This window comes from Microcaecilia unicolor, chromosome 3 (genome assembly GCF_901765095.1).
Source record: "Microcaecilia unicolor chromosome 3, aMicUni1.1, whole genome shotgun sequence".
NCBI lineage: Eukaryota > Metazoa > Chordata > Amphibia > Gymnophiona > Siphonopidae > Microcaecilia > Microcaecilia unicolor.
The window spans coordinates 411,517,055-411,544,154 of record NC_044033.1 but is presented as its reverse complement, the minus strand read 5'-3'; the positions used below and the strand labels follow the sequence as shown (position 1 = coordinate 411,544,154).

The following is a 27,100-nucleotide window of genomic DNA, read 5'->3' as shown; positions in this document are numbered from 1 at the left end:
GTAGGGTTAAATTGCCAATTCACTTAGTGGAGAGGGGTGAATACTGGAGTGCCCCAGAGATCTGTAAAGGGACCGGTGCTATATTGTACTGATCTAGACATGGGAATGATGAGTGAGGTAATTTAATTTGCAGATGACGCAAAACAATTCAAAGCTGTTAAAATGCTTGCGGATTGTGAAAAATTGCAGGAAGACCTTAGGAAGTTGGAAGACTGGGAATCCTAATAGCAGATGAGATTTAATGTTGGCAAGTGCAAAGTGATAAACTTGCCGAAACTGATCATGAACAGCTCCAACAGTATTGCAATGATTTGCAACTTCATTTATCAGATGGTGATAATAAGGACATCAATGGAACTGAACTGTATGATGAACTATGTGCCTTTAAAGATCTGTTTAAGACCGAATTGTGCCATTTTGTTCTATCAAATAGCCTCCCATTCCCAAATGTGAGGATCATTCTAATAATATTGCTGACAATTCCTGTCAGTGTGGCAAGTGGTGATCGATCATTTTCACGGTTAAAAATCATAAAAAATTATTTGCGATCAAGTATTTTGCAGGAAAGGCTTGTAAGCCTTGTCATGATTGCTGTTCTTCAACTTGTCATTCCCCTTTTATGGTAATGGGCTGAAAAAGGGGGCAAGGTGGGAGAAGAGAGAAAGGAGCAGGGCCGCTGAGAGGGGGGGACAGGGGGGACAAAATTCCCCGGGCCCGGGCCTCCAGGGGGGCCCGGCGCCGCATGCATAGGCGCCGAATCCGTAGGTGCCCGCCCGCCCTCCGTCCGACTCCGAGTTCCAGGGCCCGCCCTCCATCCCTCCCTCCCTCCCTCCGTCTGTCCGAATTTCAAAGCGATCTTCTTACCTCGTCGGGGTTGGCAAGAGCAGCACGCAGTGAAAAGCGTGCAGGCTACCGCTTCAGCCTTCCCTTGTCTGTCTGTCAGCTCTGGTCCTGCCCTTGCAGAAACAGGAAATGAGGGCAGGACCAAAACTTACATCAACAAGCAGGGGGGCACCGGATCTCGCCCCCTGTGTCAGGAAGCCGTCAGCATGTGGCTCTGGGCTCACCATCACGGCATGGTGCTCCAAGCCACATATCTGGCAGGCGTAAACAACAGTCTGGCCGACAGGTTGAGCAGGATTATGCAACCTCACGAGTGGTTGCTCAATTCCCGTGTAGTGCGACGGTTCTTCCAGGTGTGGGGCACCCCCTTGGTAGATCTCTTCGCATCTCGAGCCAACCACAAAGTCCCTCAGTTCTGTTCCAGGCTTCAGGCCCACGGCAGACTGGCATCGGATGCCTTCCTCCTGGACTGGGGGGAGGGTCTGCTGTATGCTTATCCTCCCATACCTCTGGTGGGGAAGACTTTGTTGAAACTCAAGCAAGACCGAGGCACCATGATTCTGATTGCTCCTTTTTGGCCGCGTCAGATCTGGTTCCCTCTTCTTCTGGAGTTATCCTCCGAAGAACCGTGGAGATTGGAGTGTTTTCCGACCCTCATCACACAGGACGAAGGGGCGCTTCTGCATCCCAACCTCCGGTCTCTGGCTCTCACGGCCTGGATGTTGAGAGCGTAGACTTTGCCTCTTTGGGTCTGTCAGAGGGTGTCTCCCGTGTCTTGCTTGCTTCCAGGAAAGATTCCACTAAGAGGAGTTACTTCTTTCTATGGAGGAGGTTTGCCATCTGGTGTGACAGTAAGGCCCTAGATCCTCGCTCTTGTCCTACACAGACCCTGCTTGAATACCTTCTGCACTTGTCTGAGTCTGGTCTCAAGACCAACTCTGTAAGGGTTCACCTTAGTGCAATCAGTGCATACCATTACCGTGTGGAAGGTAAGCCGATCTCAGGACAGCCTTTAGTTGTTCGCTTCATGAGAGGTTTGCTTTTGTCAAACCTCCTACAGTGTCATGGGATCTCAATGTCGTTCTCACCCAGCTAATGAAACCTCCTTTTGAGCCACTGAACTCCTGCCATCTGAAGTACTTGACCTGGAAGGTCATTTTCTTGGTGACAGTTACTTCAGCTCGTAGAGTCAGTGAGCTTCAGGCCCTGGTAGCCCAGGCCCCTTACACCAAATTTCATCATAACAGAGTAGTCCTTCGCACTCACCCTAAGTTCTTGCCAAAGGTTGTGTCGGAGTTCCATCTGAACCAGTCAATTGTCTTGCCAACATTTTTTCCCCGTCCTCATTCCTGCCCTGCTGAACGTCAGCTGCACACATTGGACTGCAAGAGAGCATTGGCCTTCTACCTGGAGCGGACACAGCCCAACAGACAGTCCACCCAATTGTTTGTTTCTTTTGATCCCAACAGGAGGGGAGTGGCTGTGGGGAAACGCACCATATCCAATTGGCTAGCAGATTGCATTTCCTTCACTTACGCCCAGGCTGGGCTGGCTCTTGAGGGTCATGTCACGGCTCATAATGTTAGAGCCATGGCAGCGTCGGTAGCCCACTTGAAGTCAGCCACTATTGAAGAGATTTGCAAAGCTGCGACGTGGTCATCTGTCCACACATTCACATCTCATTACTGCCTGCAGCAGGATACCCGACGCGACAGTCGGTTCGAGCAGTCAGTGCTTCAGAATCTGTTCGGGGTTTAGAATCCAACTCCACCCCACTAGGCCCATGTTTTTTCTGTTCCAGGCTACACTCTCAGTTAGTTGGATAAATTGTTAGGTCAATCTCAGTTATGTCCTCGCCGTTGCGAGGCCCAATTGACCATGTTTGTTGTTTTGAGTGAGCCTGGGGGCTAGGGATACCCCATCAGTGAGAACAAGCAGCCTGCTTGTCCTCGGAGAAAGCGAATGCTACATACCTGTAGAAGGTATTCTCCGAGGACAGCAGGCTGATTGTTCTCACAAACCCGCCCGCCTCCCCTTTTGGAGTTGTGTCTTCCCTTCTCTTTGTCTTGCTACATATGAGACTGGCCGGCACGAGCCGGTTTTGGGCGGGAAGACGGTCACGCATGCGCGGTGCGCATGGGCGCGCGAGGACTAGCAAAGGCCTTTGCTAGTGAAGATTCCGATTGGAGGGGCTGCCATGGATGTCACCCATCAGTGAGAACAATCAGCCTGCTGTCCTCGGAGAATACCTTCTACAGGTATGTAGCATTCGCTTTTCAGAAAGCTTTTGACAAAGCACCTCATGAGAGAATCTTGAGAAAATTAAGAAGTCATGGGATAGGAGGCAATGCCCTTCTGTAGATTAAGAATTGGTTATTGGACAGAAAACAGAGAGTAGGATTAAAATGGCTATTTTTATCAATGGAGGAGGGTGAATAGTGGAGTGCCACAGGGATCAGTTCTGGGACCGTTGCTATTTAACATATTTATAAATTATCTGGAAATTGGAACGATAACTGAGGTGATTAAAGTTGTCAAAACACATGCGGATTGTGAAAAATTGCAGGAAGACCTTAGGAAACTGGAAGACTGGGCATCCAAATTGCAGATGAAGTTTAATGTAGACAAATGCAAAGTGACGCACACTAGGAAGAATAATCTGAATCATAGTTATCTGATGCTAGGGTCCACTCAAGAAAAAGACCTAGGTGTCATTGTAGACAATACACTGAAATCTTCTGCCCAGTGTGCAGCGGCGCCCAAAAAAAAAACCAAACAGGATGCTAGAAATAATTAGGAGCCAAATTCAAAATAAGACCAAAAATATTATAGTGCCTCTGTATCACTCCATAGTGCGACCTCACCTTGAGTAATATGTTGAATTCTGGCCACCATATCTCAAAAAAGATATAGTGGAATTAGAAAAGGTTCAAAGAAGAGTGACCAAAATGATAGAGGGAATGGAACTGCTCCCATATGAGGAAAGGCTAAAGAGGTTAGGGCTCTTCAGCTTGGAAAAGAGATGGCTGAGGGGGGATATGATTGAGGTCTACAAAATCCTGAGTGGTGTGGAGCGGATGGAGGTAAATCGATTTTTCACTCATTCAAAAAGTACAGACTAGGGGGCAGTCAATGAAATTGCATGGAAATACTTTGAAAATAAATAGAAGGAAATATTTTAACACTCAAAGAATAGTTAAGCTCTGGAACTCATTGCTGGAGGATGTGGTAACGGCGGTTAGCATATATGGCTTTAAAAAAGGTTTGTACACGTTCCTAGAGGAAAAGTCCATAGTCTGTTGTTGAGATGGACCTGGAGGAAACCACTGCTTGCCCTGGGATTGGTAGCATGGAATATTGCTATTAATTGGGTTTCTGACAGGTACTTGTGACCTGAATTGGCCACTGCTGGAAGCAGAATACTGGGCTAGATGGACCAATGTCTGATCCAATATGGCTGTTCTTATGTTCTTAGATGTCAGTGAAGGATTCATGGTAGAGAAAAGCAAGGTGAGAAGCTTTTTGGTGATAAGACTGATTCTTTGATACCTGCATTGGAAACATTGGTCTCCATGGGTCCAGGAGCTACATCAGACACTGGAAATGCATCGACATTAAGAGTGTCTTGATCACCCTCAACACTGAGCATTGGTAGAGCAGTCATGGTCTGATTCCCATCCAGAGAAGAGGAAGGATTTGTCCTCCGTGCTGAGGAAGAATGTTGCAAGGTATTGCAAGGAGGCTGAGATATCTCAGCATTGCTCCCTGTTGAAGCATGGCACCAAGAGCTTCAAGGCACTGAGGTCACCAGTGTCCTTGAAGCACCCTCAATGCAAAGATCACTCATCTGTGCCATCAGAGAGGGTGCAACCGTCTTTACAATCCCAAGACCCCATTTCTGATACACCCCAAGTAACTCAGGAGGACATGGCCACTCCTACCCTGATTCCCATGCTTTTATTGATGGCGACTTTTGAGGAGCAGCTCATGTAGAAATTTGAGGAGAGGATGGAGTTCTGCTTTACTCAACATGTTGCTGCAGCTTCAACATCGTTGATGTTGAGAGCAGATTTAATCCAGTCAATACTCAAGACCCATGCTCTGCCTGAAAGAAAATGCACTGCAGGATCTAATTGGTGAGATGTCATATGTGTGTGCCCGATGCAAAGAGCTCCTAGCCCTCAGAGAATGTGTCTGTTCTCTTGAGGCTAGAGTACCAGACTTGGTGGAGCTAAGGGAGACAGAGATGTACATAGAGGAGACCTACAAGGATGTTGTACAGAAGTCCCACCTCCAGTCTGGTAGCCCCTGTGCTACTTGGAGGAGGGAGGTCTCCTAGAAGGAGAGCATCACCCTGGTGAAGTAGGAAGTACTCCTGTAGCCAGGACCTGCCCACCAGAGGATGTACTATCCTCTCGCACTGAGGATATGTCTCCAAGTGCTGGCCAGAAGGGAAGGGTTAGGACAGCTGTTGTAGTTGGTGATTTGATCATTAGGCATATAGATAGCTGGGTGGCTGGTGGACGTGAGGATCGCCTGGTTACTTGCCTGCCTGGTGCAAAGGTGGCGGACCTCATGCATCATGTAGATAGGATTTTAGATAGTGTTGGGGAGGAGCCGGCTGTCTTGGTACATGTGGGTACCAATGACATAGGAAAATGTGGGAGAGAGGTTCCGGAAGCTAAATTTAAGCTCTTAGGTAGAAAGCTCAAATCCAGAACCTCTAGGGTAGCATTTTCTGAAGTGCTACCCGTTCCACGCGAAGGGCTCAAGAGACAGGCAGAGCTCCGGAGTCTCAATGTGTGGATGAAACGATGGTGCAGGGAGGAGGGGTTTAGATTTGGTAGGAACTGGGCAACATTCTGGGGAAGGGGGAGCCTATTCTGAAAGGATGGGCTCCACCTTAACCAGGGTGGGACCAGGCTGCTGGCATCGGCATTTAAAAAGGAGATAGAGCAGCAAGGAACAACAAACATAGTGTGAAATGTCTATATGTGAATGCCAGAAGCCTAAGAAATTAGATGGGAGAGTTAAAATATATTGCACTAAATGAAAAATTAGATATATTAGGCATCTCTGAGACAGGGTGGAAGGAGGATAACCAGTGGGACACTGTCATACTGGGGTACAAATTATATTGTAGTGATAGGGTGGATCGAATTGGTGGAGGGGTAGCATTGTATATTAAGGAGAGCCTTGAATCAAATAGATTGAAAATTCTGCAGGAAACAAAACACATCTTGGAATCACTACGGATTGAAATTCCATTTGTGAAGGAGAAAAGGACAGTGATAGGAGTGTACTACCATCTGTCTGGCCAGGATGAACAGACGGATGTAGAATTGGAATAGTAGAATTGGAAAAGGTACAGCGAAGGGCGACGAAAATGATAGTGGGGATGGGACGACTTTCCTACGAAGAGAGGCTGAGAAGGCTAGGGCTTTTCAGCTTGGAGAAGAGACGGCTGAGGGGAGATATGATAGAAGTGTATAAAATAATGAGTGGAATGGATCGGGTGGATGTGAAGCGACTGTTCACGCTATCCAAAAATACTAGGACTAGAGGGCATGAGTTGAAGCTACAGTGTGGTAAATTTAAAACGAATCGGAGAAAATTTTTCTTCACCCAACGTGTAATTAGACTCTGGAATTCGTTGCCGGAGAACGTGGTACGGGCGGTTAGCTTGACGGAGTTTAAAAAGGGGTTAGATAGATTCCTAAAGGACAAGTCCATAGACCGCTATTAAATGGACTTGGAAAAATTCCGCATTTTTAGGTATAACTTGTCTGGAATGTTTTTACGTTTGGGGAGCGTGCCAGGTGCCCTTGACCTGGATTGGCCACTGTCGGTGACAGGATGCTGGGCTAGATGGACCTTTGGTCTTTCCCAGTATGGCACTACTTATGTACTTATGTACTTATGTAGAAATGTTAAAGGAAATTAGGGACGCAAACAAACTGGGCAACACAATAATAATGGTTGATTTCAATTACCCTGATATTGACTGGGTAAATGTAACATCAGGGCACGCTAGGGAGGTAAAATTCCTTGACGAAATCTAGGACTGCTATATTGGAGCAGCTGGTACAGGAGCCAATGAGAGAAGGAAAAATTCTTGACCTAGTCCTTAGTGGATCGCATGATCTGGTGTGGGAGGTATTGGTGCTGGGGCCGCTTTATAACAGTGTCACGGTCCCAGGCTTTAAACAAACAGTCACGAACTCTAACAACGTGAGCCCTTGGCCTACTATCGTCGAGCGGCAGCAGGAGGCAAAACCCCCCAAGCAGGACTGGACAGGATTCAGGATGCACTTGGCTTGTCTCTCACCTGACCCACCCTCATCCTGTTAGACTGTCACTGAAATGCTTTGATGTTTCACTTATATATACTGTCATCTACCAACATTTGCTTATTTCCGATCTGACGAAGAAGGGCTACCTTCGAAAGCTAATCAAAAAATGTATTAAGTTATGTCCAATAAAAAAGGTATCATCTTATTTTCTTTTCCTTGTTTTATTTTGTTTTATTTCTATTGATTATGTTTAATGTTTAAAGCACTTTCTGGGGCTAATGTGGAGGGCTTGGTGGATCTGTTAGAGATCCCTTCTTCTGGGAGAAATTTCTGTTATTTTTGGACTCTGATAATAGGTTATCCTACTACAAAAAATGTTAGATTTAAGTCAATTATTGAAAGATCCTTCCATTTCCATGGAGCACACCTTTGTAATACGCTACCTCTGAATATGAGAACACAATCATCATGCATGTCATGTAGGAAGATGTTGAAATCTTATTTATATATTGGTATTAAGATGACCTGCGTTATTATACTTTGCTTTGTAATCTCCTTCTAAATGTTGAGAGTCTCTTTTTGTGAAACACTGTGAATCCTACTGGCAGGGCCGGCCCAAGGCAAGATGCCGCCTGAGGTGGAGCTAAGATGCCACCACCCCCGGGCCAAGATGCCTCCCCCTCCCAGGCCGAGATGCTGCCCCCTTCCTACCTCCAGCCTGTTTGCAGTGTTTACCTCATCATGTTCCAAACCCAACAGTGGCAGCGATTTCCATACACTGCCCTGCTGCCGGCACCTGCCTTTTCCTTTTAGTGCAGCTGCCTGAGCCTCTGATGAAATAGGAAGTTACATCAGAGAGGTGGCCGCAGTAAAGGGAAGAGGTGGGTGCCGGAGGCAGGCAGTGTATGGGAATTGCTGCCGGGTTTGGATTGTGATGAGGTAAACGCCGCAAAGGTGGAGATGCTGCTCCCCGAAGAGTGGGGAGGTGCCGCTCCTGAAGAGTGCCACCTGAGGCCCCCACTTCAATGGTTGGGCTGCCCCTTCCTACTGGGAATAATGGTCAGTACGGTATATAAGACCTAGATAGAATAAAATAGAGTAGAATAGAATTTGGTTAAATATTCACCAAAAAAACATCTCTTCCTTTTTTCCAATTTGCCGATAATGATTGGGTGAACTGAGACCTTGGCACTGTGCTTTGTTTACATTATTTAGGCATCCATGGCAATTATTACAGTAGTTGTATAGAAACTTGAAATCTATATTTTTTAATAGGTGTCAACTCCTTATCTGAATGATCCTTTGTTAAGAGAAATTCATGAAAATATTAACGAAGAAAGGATTGCTCTGCAGTGTTTACAAGGTTTGTCATGTCTTCTTTCTCGTTTACTTGATTGCTGTTTGCCATTGTGTTCCATTCTATTTATGCATTTTATAATGCCTTCATGGAAACCACTATGTAGCTAAAGCAGGGGTATATCTAGGTAGGGCCACGGGGGCATGGGCCCCCACAGATTTAGCCCTGGCCCCCTCCACTTTTGACCCCCCCCCCCCCCGCCACCACTGCCGCCAGGTACCTTTGCTGGTGGGGGTCCCCAACTGGCGGTGGCGGTGGGGGAGGGTCGGTGGTGGCAGGTCAAAAGTGTCAGGGACGGGTCCAAAGTGGCAGGGGAGGGTTGGGGGGGGGGTCAGCTGCTGGGGGGAGGTGGGCTAAAATGTGCCCCCCCCCCACCTTGGGCTCTGGAACCCCCTCCCGCCGAGGTCTGGCTACTCCCCTGAGTAAAAGTCTGCACAGATTGCTTGGGGAGAGCAGGGAAAAGAAATGTAGAAAGAAGAAACTAGGAGAAAGTTGTTTTGCTAATCAGGGATAGTTAATGCTAAGAAAAGCAATTTTGGACAAGATTTTAAAAAATAGGTTAGTCTAGAATAGACTAACTAACATGGAGGTAGATTTTAGAAAGGATATTCCTATCAGAATTGAGATGTCCTGGTGAGAACATGTCAAGTTCCGCTAGTATTGAACAGGATCTGCTGACATAGAACCTGCTCTAAAATACACGTAGGAATGGACATATATGTACTCATATGTGGTGCGAGCATCCATTTTACAAGCATCAACGTCTAAACTATCAGGGTCATCAAAGTAACATACAGATTTATGTGTTATTTCAGAACAAACACTGTACATGTGCTATAACATTATTTTCTATGTTTTCCAAAGCACTCTATATCCTTTGATGGTATTGCTTTTGAGGGGAAAGGGGGGGGGGGGGGGAGGAATAAAAACACTGGGGAAGACCAAACCTAATCTCTCCTATGGAGTGCTACATAAAACGAGCAACTTTCTAAAACCTAGGTGTCACGAAATGCCTAGCCACCCACCTGGGGTTACCCCGTGGCCACTTAGAGGGTCTATCCCCAGTACAGCTCAGGTCAGCCTGCACCTGCCACTTGTGCTCTACACTAGCACCCTCCTCCCACCGACTGGGTTACAACCGCCTCTGGGTGAGTCTCCTGCTCTCAAATTATCGCCAGTGATTTCTAGGTTACTGGAGGCCATACTTCCAGTGGTCCCACAGTTCCCAGAAAGCACTTACAGACCCAACACACAAACCACCAGGATTCTTTATCAGTCCAGACAGAGAGGCAATAAACTAAATATTGTTTATTGTCTTAAAAATTGAACAGTGGAACAAAATAGTGCATTCAGCAAACAATAGCAGGTAACTGAAATATGGATCAATTATAACACTAACTAAACATTTATATACTGTCTAAACAGTACCTGGGAAGGTCAGGATATATAACTGTTCACAGAGCCTCTGCAAAGAGATCTGTCCCTCTTTTCTCCCTGGCTAAGATTAAAGCAACAGCCAGGAGTGTAGCCAGACATGCCATTTTGGGTGGGCCCCGAGTTAATCTGGGTGGGCCCCCTTCCCACCCCTAACCCTGTACAGTTACTTTAAAAATTTCCCTCTGCCCCCCCCCCCCCCCCCCCACCGGCATCTGCTTCTCTCTCCCTCCTTGGCCTACCTGGGCAGCACTTTCTCCCTTCTCCATCCCCTCCCGAGTTTTGCATTTCTCCTCTCTTCTGCCCGCTCTCCCTTTCCGCATGGTCTGGTCATTTTTACTGCCCTAAAGCGCTGTTCTCCCTCCAGCACCGGCGATTCCCATAGCCTTCTGCCTGCGTGCGTGTCATCGGGGCCTCTCCTCAGGGGCGTGTCCCACCTTTGCAGAAAATAGGAAGTTGCAGAGTAGGTGGGACGCACCTAAGGAGAGGCCCCGACGACGCACGCTGGCAGAAGGCTATGGGAATCGCCGGTGCTGGAGGGAGAACGGTGCAGTAAAAGTGAGCAGACCACGTGGACGGGGAGAGCGGGCAGAAGAGGCAGGAAAAGATTGGAACCTCGCTTGGGAGAGCTAGGGTGGGCGGGCCTGGAGCAAAAGTGGCTGGGCCTGGGCCCGTCCAAGCCCGCCTGTGGCTATGCCCCTGCAACAGACAGCAACTGCTGAGTAATTTCAAACTCCAGGCCAATCAGAGTCCAGTCAACAAGTTTTAAAAGTATACTGCTCATAGTACTTTAGATTCACTTCTTCACTGAGTGAAACTAAAAGAGGGCATTCACTTTTCTATAACAGCTTTAACATAAAACACATACCACCTGCTGGCCAAACTAAAGAAATGCACTTCAGAATTAATTTAGGCAGGAGAATTTCCAATACATTTTACAGGCTTAAAACACACTGGGGCTAAGCAGTAAAAAGTGGCCTGCGGTAGTGTAGGCGCGCGTATTGGATGTGCGCTGGGCTAGTTTTTACCACATCTACAAAAAAGGGCTTTTTTTAATGGGATGGGAAAAGGGCCTGCGGCAAAAATGAAATCAGCGCGCACCCAAAACTGGCCTGAGCCCTTAACGCCACCCATTGATCTAGCGGTAAAGGCTCATGCACTACACGTGCGGTGACCAGTCAGCGCATGCTAAGTGCCAATTATTGCCGGAACTAGCAAGCGTGTAGGAGGAAATAAATAATTCATCCATGCGTTATGGGTGCATGCCAAATCTGAAATTACCGCCAGGAGGGTGCACTGACCTGGTGGTAGTTTTATTTGGGCATGTGCTGCACGCACATAGAGCCTACTGCGGCTTAGTAAAAGGGCCCCACTATTTCTTCATAGAAGTCATTCCTAGGAGCAAGTGTAGATCCTGATGTTCATGTCAGTGGACATAAATGTGCATTCTCCAAGGACAAGCAGGCCCTGTTGTATTCTCACATGTGGGTGATTGGGTGATGTAATCTGACGGAACCCAGTGTGGACGCTGACTAATGCATACATGTTTCAAGAAAATTCTAGCAGCATCCCACCATGTATGCATGGGCACCTTCCTACCCTGCATGTGAACATGGTTCCCTCTGTCTTCATTTTTATGTGGAGCAGGGAGGACGCATCTTTACAATCTCTCAGCGCTGTTTTCTCTGCCTTTGTAGTGCCTTCTCATGCAGGTTTTTTCCCCGCATTTTTTTCATTATTTTCTCTAATTTCTCTCTTTCTCCTTTTAGTTCTTAATGTTTTCGGCCCTTCAAATTTTCTTTCTGTTTCACATCTCAATAGTCCCACTTAGGCTTGAGCACTGACCTCAATTTGGACTCTGCTTCTTCTTATAGTTCAAAATGGGAGTTTAATTTAGCCATGATACTTTTTGTGGCTTCAAGAGGTGTACCTAATGTACTTGGGTGATTTCGGTGGTGGACCGCACACTTGGTGCATCGGGTGCCTTGGGCCTAACCACGAGCCTAATTCTTCTCTCTGTTTATATTCAATAGTTTTTTATTGATGACATTGCACAGACAAGAAACAGTACAGTCTTTTAACCACGCACAAGACAGATATCAATAACATCACCTTGAACAAATTGCACTTGTCTCCACGTCATCACATTTAACATTAGCCAAGACTATCCTTCTCCCGCCCCTCCCCTACCGATTAACAATTGTTCCATATCATCAAGCTGATCAATCCATAGACTGGTGGGTTGTGTCCATCTACCAGCAGGTGGAGATAGAGAGCAAACTTTTGCCTCCCTATATGTGGTCATGTGCTGCCGGAAACTCCTCAGTATGTTCTCTATCTCAGCAGGTGGTGGTCACACACAGCAGCAGCTCTGGCTAGGCCTCCAAGCCTAATCCTTAGGTTTTGTTGAGGCCTGGGGTTGAGGGCTCTTTTGAGCAAGTGCAAACCTGGTGGTGCCAGGTCCCTCCTTTTCTCCCCCCTCCCGCTGGCTCCGTTTAAAAAAAAAAAATAAATAAATATATTTTTAAACGTCTTTAAAGGCGTTTAATTCGACGTTTCTTTAAACGTTCATTGCAGCTACTCACTGGGACACCAGTTCGTTACAGCTCGGAGCGGCAAGCAGGTAATTTTACCTTTTTATAGCGGGCAGGGGGTTCCCCGATTCTTCTCCTCGTGGCAATGGCGTCGGAGGGCGAGGGCGCAAAGGGTCGCTCCCCGGATCGCTGGAGCGCTTCTAGAGGGGATGCGGGGGTTTTACAACCGGATTCGCCCTTGATGGGTGATAGTTTAGTGACCGATGAATGTCCCGGTCGTTCCTCCGGCGTGGCGGTTTTTTTCCCGCCATAAACGCCCATCCCCCGCTCCTCGCCTCCGCCATCTTGGCCGGCCACGCGGCTCGGACGGCTTCTTCGGGGCCGCCCTTGAGGTTGGAGACATTAATGCCATGAACGCCCTTAATTTGGGCGACGGCACCAAAGCGGCTAAAGTTAAGCGCCGTTCTTCCCGCGCGGCTCCTTCACGGAGTTTCGCGCCGGACGCCATTTTGGATGCGCAGCATGTCTCTCCCCCGCTATTGCGAGCGCCGGTTGAGAGTGCGTCTAGGGCTGTTGCCCAGGCTGCGGAAGTGCACAGTCTGGGGGGTTTCTCCCCCGAGTTTGTTTTGCTGCTGCATCAGGCTTTCCTCATGCAAAACGCTGCCCCTGCTCCCTCTTCTGATAAAGAGGTTGAGGTTCCCAGAGGTAAACGCCCTCGGGTTGATTTCCAGGCCTTGGAGGACTTTTGTCTCCTCCGATGTAGATGAGGGCAGCGTGTCTGAGGTCTCCCAACGATCCTTTGCGGATTCCTTGGAGGAGATAGATCCCCGCTCGGATGGAGCGGATGACCCCTCTGCAGCGCGGCTTTTTAGCCCAGAGGATTTGCCCAACCTGTTGTTACAGGCCATGGACACTTTGAAGATTTCCTCTCCGGAGGACGTCTCTCCCTCAGCCCCTGTTGGCTCTGCCATTATGCTGGGGACGAAGCGCCCGCCTAGAACCTTCCACGTGCATGATGCCATGCACACCTTAATTGCGGCTCAATGGGATGTCCCGGAAACGAGCCTTAAAGTGGCTAAGGCTATGTCCCGCCTCTATCCTTTGGCTGTGAGTGAACGTGAGGCCTATCTGTGGCCTACCGTGGATTCTTTAATCACTGCGGTGACTAAGAAAACGGCGTTGCCGGTGGAAGGTAGCACGGCCCTAAAGGACGCCCAAGACAGAAGATTGGAGGCGGCCTTAAGGTCGTCCTTGGAGGCAGCTGCTTTAAGTTTGCAGGCCTCAGTTTGCGGCTCCTATGTGGCCAGGGCGTGCCGGACTATGGTGCAGCGGGCTTCCCCCTCGGATCATTCCTTGAGGGCTGATTGGCCGGCCCTGGAATCGGGCTTAGCCTATTTGGCAGACTTGCTGTATGATGTCTGGAGAGCCTCAGCTAAAGGCATGGCTCAGACAGTCTCTGCGCGGCGGTGGCTTTGGCTGAAACATTGGTCTGCTGACCACGCCTCTAAATCCCGCCTGGCTAGATTGCCTTTTAAAGGCAAGCTGCTCTTTGGGGTCGAGCTGGACAAAATCGTGACCGATCTCGGCACGTCTCAGGACAAGAAATTACCAGAGGTCAGGGCTCGGGTTAGTACTCGTCCCGATACCTCCATACCGCCCGGGCAAGTCGGGTTCCTCTGCCCCCTCTTCCTTCAAGAGGAATTTCTCCCCCAAGCAGCATTCCTTTCGCAGAGACCGCCGTCCCGGAGGTGCTCCCTCCGGTCCTCCCCCAGGGTCTCGTACCCAATGACGGGGCCTTGGTCCACGCCCCAGTGCAGATTGGAGGACGGCTGTCCTCGTTTCTGGGCGAGTGGACCACTATAACTTCAGACGCGTGGGTGCTGGAAGTCATCAGAGACGGCTACAAGCTAGAGTTCTGCCAACCCTTAAGAGACGGGTTTGTACTCTCTCCCTGCAAGTCTCCGGTCAAGCTGTGGTAGTGCAGCAGACCTTGGACAACCTGATCCGCCTGGGTGCGGTCGTTCCGGTGCCAAAAAAAAAAAAATCAGATTGGCAAGGGACGTTACTCCATTTCCTTTGTGGTTCCAAAGAAAGGAGGTTCTGTCCGGCCTATCCTCGACCTCAAAGGGGTCAATCGGGCCTGGAAAGTGAGGCACTTTCGCATGGAGACTCTCCGCTCTGTTATAGCGGCAGTGAAGGCAGGAGAGTTCTTGGCTTCCTTGGACATCAAGGAAGCGTACCTGCATATTCCCATCTGGCCTCCTCTCCAACGCTTTCTGCGTTTTACAGTCCTGAGACGACACTTCCAGTTCAGAGCCCTCCCTTTCGGGTTGGCTACTGCTCCGCGGACCTTTTCCAAAGTAATGGGGGTCATAGCGGCCTTCCTGCTAAAGGAAGGAGTACAAGTCCATCCTTATCTGGACGACTGGTTGATCCGAGCCCCCTCTTATGCAGAGTGCGGCAAAGCTATGGACCGGGTAGTTGCTCTTTTGAGCTCCCTGGGATGGATCATCAACTGGAAGAAGAGCCAGCTGCGCCCGACTCAGTCCCTGGTGTATCTGGGAGTTCGATTCGACACCCAAGTGGGCAGAGTGTTCCTGCCAGACAATCGGATTGTCAAGCTTCAGGCTCAGGTGGACTAGTTCCTAGTAGCCTCTCCTATTCGGGCTTGGGACTACGTGCAGCTGTTGGGCTCTATGACGGCCACGATGGAAGTAGTGCCCTGGGCCAGGGCTCATATGAGACCACTACAGCTATCTCTGCTGCTGCGCTGGACTCCGATGTCGGAGGATTATGCTGTGCGCCTTCCCGTGGACCCAGCAGTGCGCAAGGCGCTGAGCTGGTGGACGCAGACAGACAAGTTGTCTGCAGGATTGCCTCTGGTGACCCCGGAGTGGATTGTCGTCACGACAGACGCCTCTTTGATGGGCTGGGGAGCCCACTGCTTGGGAAGGACAGCGCAGGGGCTCTAGTCTCCTGTAGAGGCAAGTGGTCTATCAACCTCCTGGAACTCAGAGCCATTCGGTTGGTGTTATTGGAGTTCATCCCGGTACTGGTGTTGAAGCCTGTACGGGTCCTGTCGGACAATGCCATGGCTGTGGCCTATATCAACCGCCAGGGAGGTACCAGAGCGCCCCTCTAGCCAAGGAGGCTATGAGTCTTTGCCAGTGGGCGGAAGCGAACCTGGAGCAGCTTTCAGCGGCCCACATTGCCGGAGTCATGAATGTCAAGGCGGACTTTCTCAGTCGCCATACCTTGGAGCCCGGAGAGTGGCAACTATCTGCTCAGGCGTTCTTGGACATCACGAAGCGCTGGGGCCAGCCGAGCCTAGATCTGATGGCGTCATCGGCCAATGGCCAAGTGCCGCGCTTTTTCAGCAGAGGACGGGACCCTCGATCCCTGGGAGTAGATGCTCTTCTCCAACAGTGGCCGACACAAGAGCTCCTCTATGTGTTCCCGCCCTGGCCCATGTTGGGCAGGGTGCTAGACCGGGTGGCAAAGCATCCCGGCAGGGTAATCCTGGTGGATCCGGATTGGCCCAGACGTCCCTGGTATGCGGACTTGTTCAGGCTCTCAGTCGACGATCCTCTGCGGCTGTCAGTGGAGCAGGGCCTGTTACATCAGGGTCCCGTGGTGATGGAGGATCCCTCTCCCTTTGGTCTTACGGCCTGGCTATTGAGCGGCAGCGTCTGAGGAAGAAGGGCTTCTCAGACAAGGTCATCGCCACTATGCTGAGAGCGAGGAAGCGCTCTACTTCTACTGCTTACGCCAGGGTTTGGCGTATCTTTGCAGCATGGTGTGAAGCAGGCTCACTTTCTCCCTTCACTGCTCCAATTTCTTCAGTGTTGGCGTTCCTGCAAGAAGGTCTGGAGAAAGGCCTGTCGCTCAGTTCCCTTAAAGTCCAGGTAGCGGCTCTGGCTTGCTTCAGGGGCCGCCTGAAGGGTGCTTCCCTGGCTTCGCAGCCAGATGTGGTGCGCTTTCTCAAGGGAGTTAATCACCTGCGCCCTCCTCTGCACTCAGTGGTGCCTGCGTGGAATCTCAACCTGGTGCTAAGAGCATTGCAGAAGCCGCCTTTGGAACCCTTGTCGAGGGCATCTCTGAAAGACCTGACGTTGAAAGCAGTCTTTTTGGTGGCTATCACTTCAGACAGAAGAGTTTCCGAGCTCCAGGCGCTCTCATGTCGAGAGCCTTTTCTGCAGTTCACTGAGGCAGGAGTGACTATTCGCACAGTGCCTTCCTTCCTGCCCAAGATTGTTTCTCGCTTCCATGTGAATCAGCAGCTCTGTCTCCCTTCCTTTCGTAGGGAGGACTACCCAGAGGAGTACTCCGCTCTTGAATATCTGGATGTGAGACGAGTCATCATCAGATACTTGGAAGTGACCAATGATTTCCGGAAATCGGATCATCTGTTTGTCCTGTTTGCAGGTCCTCGTAAGGGTCTGCAGGCTGCTAAGCCTACAGTGGCAAGATGGGTCCAGGAAGCCATTGCAGCGGCTTATGTGGCCGCGGGGAAGGTGCCGCCTATCCAGCTGAAGGCTCACTCCACGAGAGCTCAGGCGGCCTCGATGGCAGAGGCCGGATCCGTCTCCTTGGAAGAGATATGCAAGGCGGCAACGTGGGCTTCGGCTCATACATTCTCCAAGCATTACCGTTTGACTGTGGCTGCACGGGCGGAGGCCCGGTTTGGAGCTTCAGTGTTGAGGTCAGGGATTTCTAGGTCCCGCCCTGGGTGAGTACTGCTTCGGTACATCCCACCAGTCTATGGATTGATCAGCTTGATGATATGGAAGGTAAAATTATGTATAATCATACCTGATAATTTTCTTTCCATTAATCATAGCTGATCAATCCATAGCCCCTCCCAGATATCTGTACTGTTTATATTCTGGTTGAATTTTAGGTTCAAGTTTAGCCTTCAGTTACTTCAGGAGGACTTCGTGTTCAAGTTCTTCTTTCACTTGGATTCTTCAAGAGTTGAGACGACTTTGTGTTACAGTGAGCTGCTGCATTCCTCTCCCCTCCGTTTTACGGGGCTGGATTGAGACATAAATTCTGCCGGCACTCCCTCCCGCTTCGTGCGGCTGTAGGGCAGCTTTGTACCCCTCCCGCTTCGGCGGTGCTAGGGTCAGTCAGCTCCTCCCGCGGTTGCGGTTGCAGGATAAGCCAGATCCCCCCGCATCGGCGGGTGTGGTGTCCCTCCCCCGCTCCGCGGGGATGAGCTGGACGGATTCCCCTCCCCCACTTGTGTGGGGATGAGCTGGGTTAATTCCCCTCCCCCGTTTCGGCGGTGGTGAGCTGGGCAGAGTGTCCCTTCGTGGGTGTAATTCTCTAAGTGCTGAGTCCTGCGGATGGAGCTTTGATATCGACATACTGAGGAGTTTCCGGCAGCACATGACCACATATAGGGAGGCAAAAGTTTGCTCTCTATCTCCACCTGCTGGTAGATGGACACAACCCACCAGTCTATGGATTGATCAGCTATGATTAATGGAAAGAAAATTATCAGGTATGATTATACATAATTTTACCTTGTTGTCTTTACTTATGAATACAACTTAACCTGAAAATTAAACAAACATTGGCATCCATTTCTCATGTGACTATCCCCCCCCCATCCCCCCTCCCCCTCCCCTTAGAGCTGTTCAGATGTTCAGAATATAGCTGCGGCCTCTGGAAGGCATGGTCAACCATAAAGGTTCCCAGTGTGTACGAAATTTCTCCCCTGATACAGAGTCCAGTGAATGGACACCACATCTTTCAAGTTTCATTTGGTACAGTAGCTGTGTTCTCCAATATGCCAATGGTGGTTTCAAGTCAGACAGCCAAAACTTTAAAATGGTGGAGATCCCATATAGTGTCGCCAAGCACACAAAACGCTTGAACCCCGGAGGTGGTGGTCCTGAAAATTTGTATTTATGGAACAATAGGAGGGGATCACAGACTACGGTGCATCCCCACATTTGTTGTAATGCATGAACGATCTCCCCCCAGAACTCCTTTGTTAAGGGGCACAGCCAGAACATGTGACCTAAACCTGCTTCTCCTCCACCACATCTAGGACAGGTTCCATCACAGGTTTCTATCACGCGTGCAGCCCTCTTAGGTGGCATATATGTTCTTAATAAAAATCTGTATAGTCTCTCGCACTGTGTGACTGACAATTGCAACCGATACAATTTTTTAATAAACTCCTTGCATATGTCAGTCGTGATTGCCGCTTCCAGATCTTTTGACCAATCTCGGGCCAATCGCCCATAGTCTATTTCAGATGTAGAATCTTTTAATTGCTGGTGGTGAAACCTGAGAGGAACCGATAACTGTGCACCTAATGTGTACGTCTCTGTCAGAATGTCTATTACATCCTCTGTTAGGTCGGTCCACAACAATGATGTTATATAATGCTTTAACTGTAAATACTCAAAATGATGCCTCCCCTGTATACCGAATTCTTCCACCAATGTCATGAGAGGTTTTATTTTCCCTTCTTCATTAACTACATGTGATAAATAAAGGATACCCTTCGTTGCCCATTGTCTGAAGATGCTGTTGCCCTGTCCCGGTGGGAAGTCAGGATTATTATTAATGGCTAGTAGAGGAGTGGTTTTTGCCGTGAAGTGATGTTTCCTACACACCCACCGCCATGTGTTTCTGAGTGATTGTAACAAGGGGTGCTTCTGAAACGCTAAGGTAGGTAATCGGTTACCCGAATGTAACAAATAACTGAAGTGTATCCGAGGAAAGATGGAAGTCTCAACCTCAGTGACAGAAAACTCCTGAGTACCCCGATACCAGTCATTAATATGGCGCATCGCGCTGGCAATTGATAGCTTTCGTATACTCAGGAGTCCCATCCCCCCCTGTTCCCGCGGGGTTGTAATCACAGTCATCGATAGTCTGGGGCGCTTCCCCTTCCATAAAAATCTCTGAATCCATTTATCTAGGGCTTTCTCATCTTTCCCTTTCAAGTACAAAGGTAATTGCTGAAAGAGATACAGCCATCTCGGTGCTATGAGCATATTAAAGAGAGCAATACGCCCCCAGAGTGATAATGGTAAAGTCTGCCACAGAGACAATCTATGCTTCGTACTTTCTAACAATGGACCCACATTAATTCTGTACAGAGAGGTCACGTCCCGAGGTATCATTGTTCCTAAATATTTCAAAGCCTGATCTGCCCACTGCAGTGGAAAAATTCCCTGCCACCTCTCACGTATAGCATTATCCACTGCTAGGGCGCCAGATTTCTGCAGGTTTAAAGCAAATCCCGATAACTCACCATATTCTTCCAAAACTGCTAGGGTACATTGTAGTGAGGGCCGGGGGTCCCGCAAAACCAGAAAAATATCGTCCGCATACGCTAATGTTTTGACCTCCTCCCCTCCCATCCGCACCCCCTTAATCTCCCGGGACCCATTCAAAAGTCTTATCAGGGGCTCTAAGGAAAGATCGAAGAGGAACGGGGACAGGGGACACCCCTGCCTCGTTCCTCGCTTGACTGGGAACCACTCCGATCGGTTTCCATTTGCTATGATCTGCGCACCCAGTCCTGTATAAAGCACACGGATAATCTGTATGGCCTCCTCCGGCAGCCCCATCCATTCCAGCAACTGTAGCAGATATCCCCAATTAACATGATCAAAGGCCTTGGAGGCGTCCAAGCTTACTAACATTAGGGGTTCATTGTTACTTTTACAGTGAGCCATAGCAAGAAGGATTCTGCGAACATGTAAAACCGAATGTCGTTTAGGTACGAATCCCACCTGTGCTGAGCCTACCAAGACTGGAATGTGCTCTGCCAATCTATTAGCCAACATTTTGGCGAATAGTTTAATATCCACATTGATGAGCGATATTGGGCGGTAGGAGTCAGGGTCCGACGCCTCCTTCCCTGGCTTTAGTAACAACGTAATTAAGGCCGTGTTTTCATGTTTCGGGAACTCCCCTCCCTCTGTCACTTCATGAAAATAGTCTAACAGAGTCGGAATCAGAGGCAATTGTAATGTTTTATAAAACTCTCCTGAAAAACCATCAATCCCAGGTGCCGAGTTATGTTTCAAGCCACAAATAGCCTTTTGGAGCTCTCTCGGTTGTAAGGGTTGAGCTAAGTGTTCCCGAGCTTCTGGTGTTAACTTTGGCATCCCCGCCCTGGTTAAAAGTGCCTCTACTACTTGCTGCGGGGGAGAGCCAGATGACTTATATAATTCTTGAAAGTGTGTCTGTACAATTTGTAAAATGTCAGTTGTTTTATTCCTTAATTCTCCCGCCTTATTCTTCATGGCTGTGATAGTGCGATTTCCCACCCATGGCCGAACTAGTTTCGCCAATACGCTCCCTTGTCTATTACCATGCTTATGTAATCTGTATTTTTGATATATTAGGCCTCTTTGGGTCTGTTCGTGTATCAACGAATTTAAAGTGGCCTGGAGAGCCTCATAGTTATCTCTGTTAACTTGGGTCGGGGAGTTCAAATAAGTGCGCCTGGCCCCACCCAACCGATCTGACAGATTAATAATGCTAGCTGCTACTTTCCGCCGCCTTGCCGCTACATAGGAGATAACTTCCCCCCTCATCACAGCTTTCGCTGTGCACCAAAACAAAATCGGGTCAGATTTGTGCTGCTGATTGTGCATGGAGAATTCCTCCCATTTTTGATGTAAAAACTTCGTAAAATCCACATCTTTAATTAAATAATTTGGAAATCTCCATGTCCTAGCTGTCTGACTTTCCTTATGATCTGTCAGCTGAAACCACACTGGGGAATGGTCCGAAATTAGCTCTTGTTCTATGCCAGCTGCTGTTACATTGGAAAAAAGGGGGCCAGATATAAACAGGTAATCTAAACGGGCCCAGGTCCCATGTGCCCGAGATCTGTGAGTGTAGTCCTTTACCTCAGGGAACAGGGACCTCCAAACATCCACCATCCCAAGATCAGTGGCAAATGCTGTAAGGATCCCCCGGTCCCCACCATCCCCCACCCCCTCATTCCGTCTACCTGTGCAGTCTATATTTGGGTTCATCAGTGTGTTCATATCCCCAACAATTATTAATCTCTTATCTCTGTATGGTAACAAAATACGTGATAACTCTGAAAAGAAATCTGGATTAGAGGGGGTGGGTGCATATACAGATAGCAAAAATATTTCAGACCCTTGTAGGTTTAATTTAACTAGCAGATAACGCCCATTATCATCCCGTAACATGACCTCAGATGCACAGACCAGTTGTTTGCGATATAAAATCGCCACGCCCCCCTTCCTCTTTCCAGATGACACATAATCTACTTGACCCACCCAGGCTCTCTGTAATTTCTGATGTTCTTCATCAGAAAGCCTGGTCTCCTGTATACAGGCTATGTCAGCTCCCAACCTCTTCAAATGTGTGAGGATCTTCCTCCGTTTTATCGGGGATGAAATTCCCCCCACATTCCATGTAATTATTTTATAGCTAGAAGAGCCAGCGCTCCAAACAATCCATCAGTTGTACCTTTCCTACTAATTTATTGGCGCCAGGGCCCCAGCCCTTCCCCGGCACCCAACTGTACCTTTTTATTGTTAGCTTAGGAGGACTCTCCCTTCCCATCCATATCAGAGTTCCGCAGCCTGTCATCCCGCATTCATAGTTAGAACAGCCCATTATCCCTCTCGAACTTCCCCCCCGCCCCCAACCCCTTTCCTTGAACCAACATAACCTGTTTTAAACATTTCCCTTCCCCCCCCTTAAACACCCCATCATAACTGCTGTATCGTGACGCCAGCTTGTCGTCACCGAGGTCACATCTCTGCGGGGGTCCCCGCTCCCCTACAACCTTATTGTTTACTACAACTTTCAAAAACTCAATTGGAACCGTCCTCTAACTTCCACTATTCGGTTTCAGCTCCACAAGTTATTTAGAGCACTGAGTCTCATCAAAAAACAGAAACCAGACAGTCTCATACCCAAATCCTGTTTCATGTAGCCTCTTCCTGTTGGCCCAGCTCTCTATTTATGTAGTCCATGGCCAATTTCTCAGAAGTAAAGGTGCTCCACTTCCCGTCTTTCTGGATTTTAAGAGTCGCTGGGTATGCCAGAGCAAAGCGAATTTTCTTCTCCTCTAAAGTAGAGAATGCTGGATGAAACCGTCTTCTCTTTTCCTGCAGTCCTGCAGAGTAATCGGGAAAAATTAAAATCCGCTTTCCATCATATTGTAGATTGTCCCTTTTGGATTTAAATCCTTGCATGATCTCTTCTTTGTGAATGAAATTATGTATTTTAATGATGACCACGCGGGGTTTCTGTTTCTCTACTTGAAATCTCCCCAGCCTGTGGGCTCTCTCGATGCAGAAACCCCCACTGCTGTCCGAAAGGGCGAATTCTTGTTGCAGCCATTTTTCTAGTAGGGGGCCCAAACTCTTCTCGGCGATCGACTCAGGAATACCGACCAGCCTTAAGTTTGAGCGCCACGCTCTATTTTCAAGATCTTCCATTTTCTCGGCCTGTGTCTTGAGCTGTTGTTCTATTTCCGCCATTCGCGGCTGGCTGGCATTGCACGTGTCTTCCAGGTTAGATACCCTCTGTTCTAACTCGTGTGTCCGCTTTGATAGCTCCGCCATGTTTGCGTCCATCTTCCCCAGTTGATTCGCCAGCGATTGAAATCTTGGTTCCAAAGCCGCCACTACCGCCGTGGTCAACTGGGTGAGCTGCCGTTCTGAAAATTCATCGCGTTCTTCCCGCCCGCTATCCGCCATCTTGGGCTCCGCGGGAGAGGGTGGTAGCTTCCCTTTCTCCACCTTTACGCTTCGTTTGGAGGTTCCAGCCGGCATGGGGAGCAAGTAATGTTCCATACACACTCCGAAAGCCTGGGTCTTGTTTAGATTCCGGTTGCTCTGCTATTTTCGGTAATTAACGTGATATGTGAGGAGCGGGGACCCGGAGCTCAGCCTCTATGCTGTTACCGCTCCCAGCGCATCACGTGACCCCTCTCTTCTTTCTGTTTAAAAATGCAGTTGAGAACACAGAGGGCACGTTATACATGCATGACATCAGACTCACAGAAACAGAGCGAAGCCTTGCAGATCAGCCAGCAACGCGGCAACTGGCTGATCTGCAAGGCTTCATTCTGTTTCTGTGAGTCTGAAATCCTGCACGTATAACGTGCAGGACGTCAGACTCAGAAACAGAACAAAGCCTTGCGCCGGAAGAAGAGGACCTCGGCTGGCGGGGGTTGGGGTCCCCCGCCAGCAAAGGTAGCCCACAGAGACAGCAGCGTCTTACTGATGGTTTTGTAGCCCATTCCAGCCTTGTGCAGGTGTATGATCTTGTCCCTGACATCCTTAGACAGCTCCTTGCTCTTGGCCATTTTGTAGAGGTTAGAGTCTGACTGATTCACTGAGTCTGTGGACAGGTGTCTTTCATACAGGTGACCATTGCCGACAGCTGTCTGTCATGCAGGTAACGAGTTGATTTGGAGCATCTACCTGGTCTGTAGGGGCCAGATCTCTTACTGGTTGGTGGGGGATCAAATACTTATTTCCCTCTGCAGAATGCAAATAAATTCATATACTTTCCACAATGTGATTTTCCGGATTTAATTTGTGATGTGCTATCTCTCACTGTTACCAATAACCTACCCTTCAATTATGGGCTGCTCATGTCTTTGTCAGTGGGCAAACTTACAAAATCAGCAAGGGATCAAATACTTATTTCCACCACTGTATATCTTTTACAATGAAACGTATTACTGCGACACAAAAGGTTATTTAAAAAGAGAAAAAGAAAGGAGAAGAAATAACCAAGAAAGGAATTTCTGTTAATTCTTTAAGCCAGAAAAAAGCACCAAGGGCCTGTAGGAATGGACAAACAGCAAATTTTTAATGAAGGACTCAACACGGGCTGTGTTTTGGAATAACGCCTGCATTAGGGGTCAGTTTTGTACTACACCTTGGGTGAAATATTATGTAGTGCCCTGATCAGGGCGTGACTCAAGAGAAGTAGTTACAAGCTTGTTGGTGATTGCCCTATTCAAGGCACTTCACAGTATTTCAGCAGTCCATGTCAGGTCCTTCAATCAAGATTTGATGTTTGTCCATTCTTGAAGGTCCTTGATGCTTTTTTTCTGGCTTGTTGGTTGTTCTGTGCAGTGGATTCCCTCTACTCTGTTGCTGCTGTGTTAATTCTTTAAAATATAAAGATCAGTCTGTGTCTTACTTAACTTTGAGAATAATTGAGTGAGTAGGAGGCACTGCTGCTTTAAAAGGCCTGTTTTGGTTCATTCAGTACTGTTCTTATTCTGTTTCTTGTAACAGGGAAAATACACTCTAACAAGGAAATGAATGAACTGCATAAGCCAAAGTTGCCTGTGGTTCCTTTGGGCCGGCAAGGTACAAGTAGGACTGAACGGCGGAGAGCACCTTCAGACTTCATAGAAAGTGACCCTCGACAAAGAAGCAGGTAAAGTAAAACAATGTATTCTCATTAGCATATTTTCAAGAAATAGTACATTTTTAATGTTTCCACCATGACATTAGGATACCAGATGTGCATGGCGCTAGAGATCCCCATGAATTGCTCAGATCTTGTAGGGGCAGTAGTGGTGCATCTGGATGATGCAAAAGAGCAGATCAGTGATGGATATATACAAACTTTATTAGTCAATTTGCATTTTACATCCATCACTGATCTGCTCTTTTGTCTTCCACTTTGGAGTTTGCGGATTGTCTGCCTTGTTGTTTTCTGGATGATGCAAGCCATGTTGTCTGGTTAGGTGAGCTAAAGAGATAGGAGGAGTGTGTGTGTTTGGGATTCTGCTGACTAAAGTTAGAGGGAAATTTGTTACAGCACCATGCAGCTTTGATATCTATGACATATGCGGTCTGTTACTGAGGTGTAGATGATCAAAAGCCTCACGCTGTTCCAAACAGCGCTCTCAAAATAGCACTGGAACAGTGTGGGATTTTACCGCCCCTATGAACAGAGATAATAGCATGCAAATTTAAGCTCGCTATGATTTCTGATTATGGGGCAAAAGTGCGGCAGAATCCTCCCACACTTGTTTGACAGGTCCGGGATGTCAAACGCCCAGACCTGTCAACATGGGCTGGAGGTCCGTAGGACCCCCAGACCACCCTGCAATGCAAGGTCCTGGTGGCCTAGTGCCTCCCAAACCCCCACCCCAAGCCAGCGACACGGCTCTCCTCGTACCCCCCAAAATAAGCCCTGGTGGCCCAGTGGGTCGCGAACATCTTATATGGTTGTGAAGCCCTGCCCAACACATCCCAGGATGCACTGGGCAGTGCTGGGCGCTGGAAGAGGAGGGAGTGTACTACTTCCTCCTCCGCCACTTAGCTACGGGGGGGGGGGCGGAGAAGGGGGCTGCTCTTCTACCAGGTTGGGAGCTTGTGTTCGTGGCCCACTGGGCCATAAGGGCTTTTTTAATTGGGGTTCAAGGGGGGTAGAGGGGCTGGAGATCCACTGGATCTCCAGGCCCCTGTGATCTTGTGTCGGGAAGACTGGAAGTCCGCCACACCTCCAGCCACCGTGTTGCTGGCTTGGGGTGGGGGGGCTTGGGTCTCCTGCGGGGGGATCCATTGGGGTTATGGGGGGCCTGCTGGACAAGGCTCACTATTCCTCTCCAATGTTCTGCAAACCCTAATGCCATCTCCCAGCTGGTGTAGGGTTTACTGCAGGCAGTTCGCCAATGTTTAGCGCACTGCCTGCTGATCATTGGGGAGGAATAATAAAATACCTGTTTAGCATGCATTTGCATGCTACTTGCAGTCAGAGCCCACGAGCACATTGTTTCAGGCGCTCAGGGGCTCCAGTCATGGGACGGTAGCAAACGCAGGTGCTAGTATGGCACTAATATCCTCTAGCTCCCGCGTTTGCTTCTGATCATCGGCCCATGAACGAATGAACTTTCTTTTGGCTTTGCCTGTGATCAGATAAGTACTTGTTTCTTTTGTTACTTTTTCATTGTTGCAGTAGACTTCAAATGTGCTAAAGTATTTTTTTGATGAATTCATATTTTTTAGTGAGTGGTTTTTCCTGGTATTTATTTATTTATTTGTTGCATTTGTATCCCCCATTTTCCCACCTTTTTGCAGGCTCAATGTGGCTTACGGTGTGCCGTAGTGGCGATCACCATTTCCGCCATGAGAAATACAATGTGGAATTTGATTTAGTACATAAAAGATAAAGTGACTTATAGAGTAAGTTAGATAATCAGATCATTTCTGGCGTAAGAGATTAGTTGATGAAGTGTTAATGTTTATTATTTACAGAGTGGTTTAAGCAGTCCATTATAGAGAGTTCGGTTTTGTCTGGTTCTGGAAGAGTTTCATTGTTTGGTGTTTAGGAAGGGTCATTGTGGTATGCCTTGTTGAACAGGTTGGTTTTTAGTAATTTTGTAATGATTACAAAACTTTTTCACCTGTAGTAGAGCTTAGTTGAATAATCTAGTAAGGACATACCTTAATTTACCATTATAATTTTAATTATATAGTTTTTTTTCTTTTAAGAAACATTTCATTTTGCCTATAGGTTCTTGGTTTGGTTTGGTTTGGTGTTGTATTGGTGATATCTTATTATTAGCATTTGTATAGCGCTACCAGCCGCACGCAGCACTGAACACCTGACACAGAGAGACAGTCCCTGCTCAGTAGAGC

The 27,100-nt window shown here is 48.4% G+C and overlaps 1 protein-coding gene across 1 annotated transcript in view; it reads left to right on the top strand.

Moving 5' to 3' along the window:
- The window catches only part of FAM228B (family with sequence similarity 228 member B), a 110,375-nt gene that overhangs the window by 81,799 nt on the left and 1,476 nt on the right, over window positions 1-27,100 (top strand). The window contains exons 7-8 of the mRNA XM_030195139.1: window positions 8,412-8,499; window positions 24,743-24,887. Of these exons, the coding sequence (XP_030050999.1) occupies window positions 8,412-8,499; window positions 24,743-24,887 (233 nt within the window). The remainder of the gene's footprint in view (window positions 1-8,411; window positions 8,500-24,742; window positions 24,888-27,100) is intronic.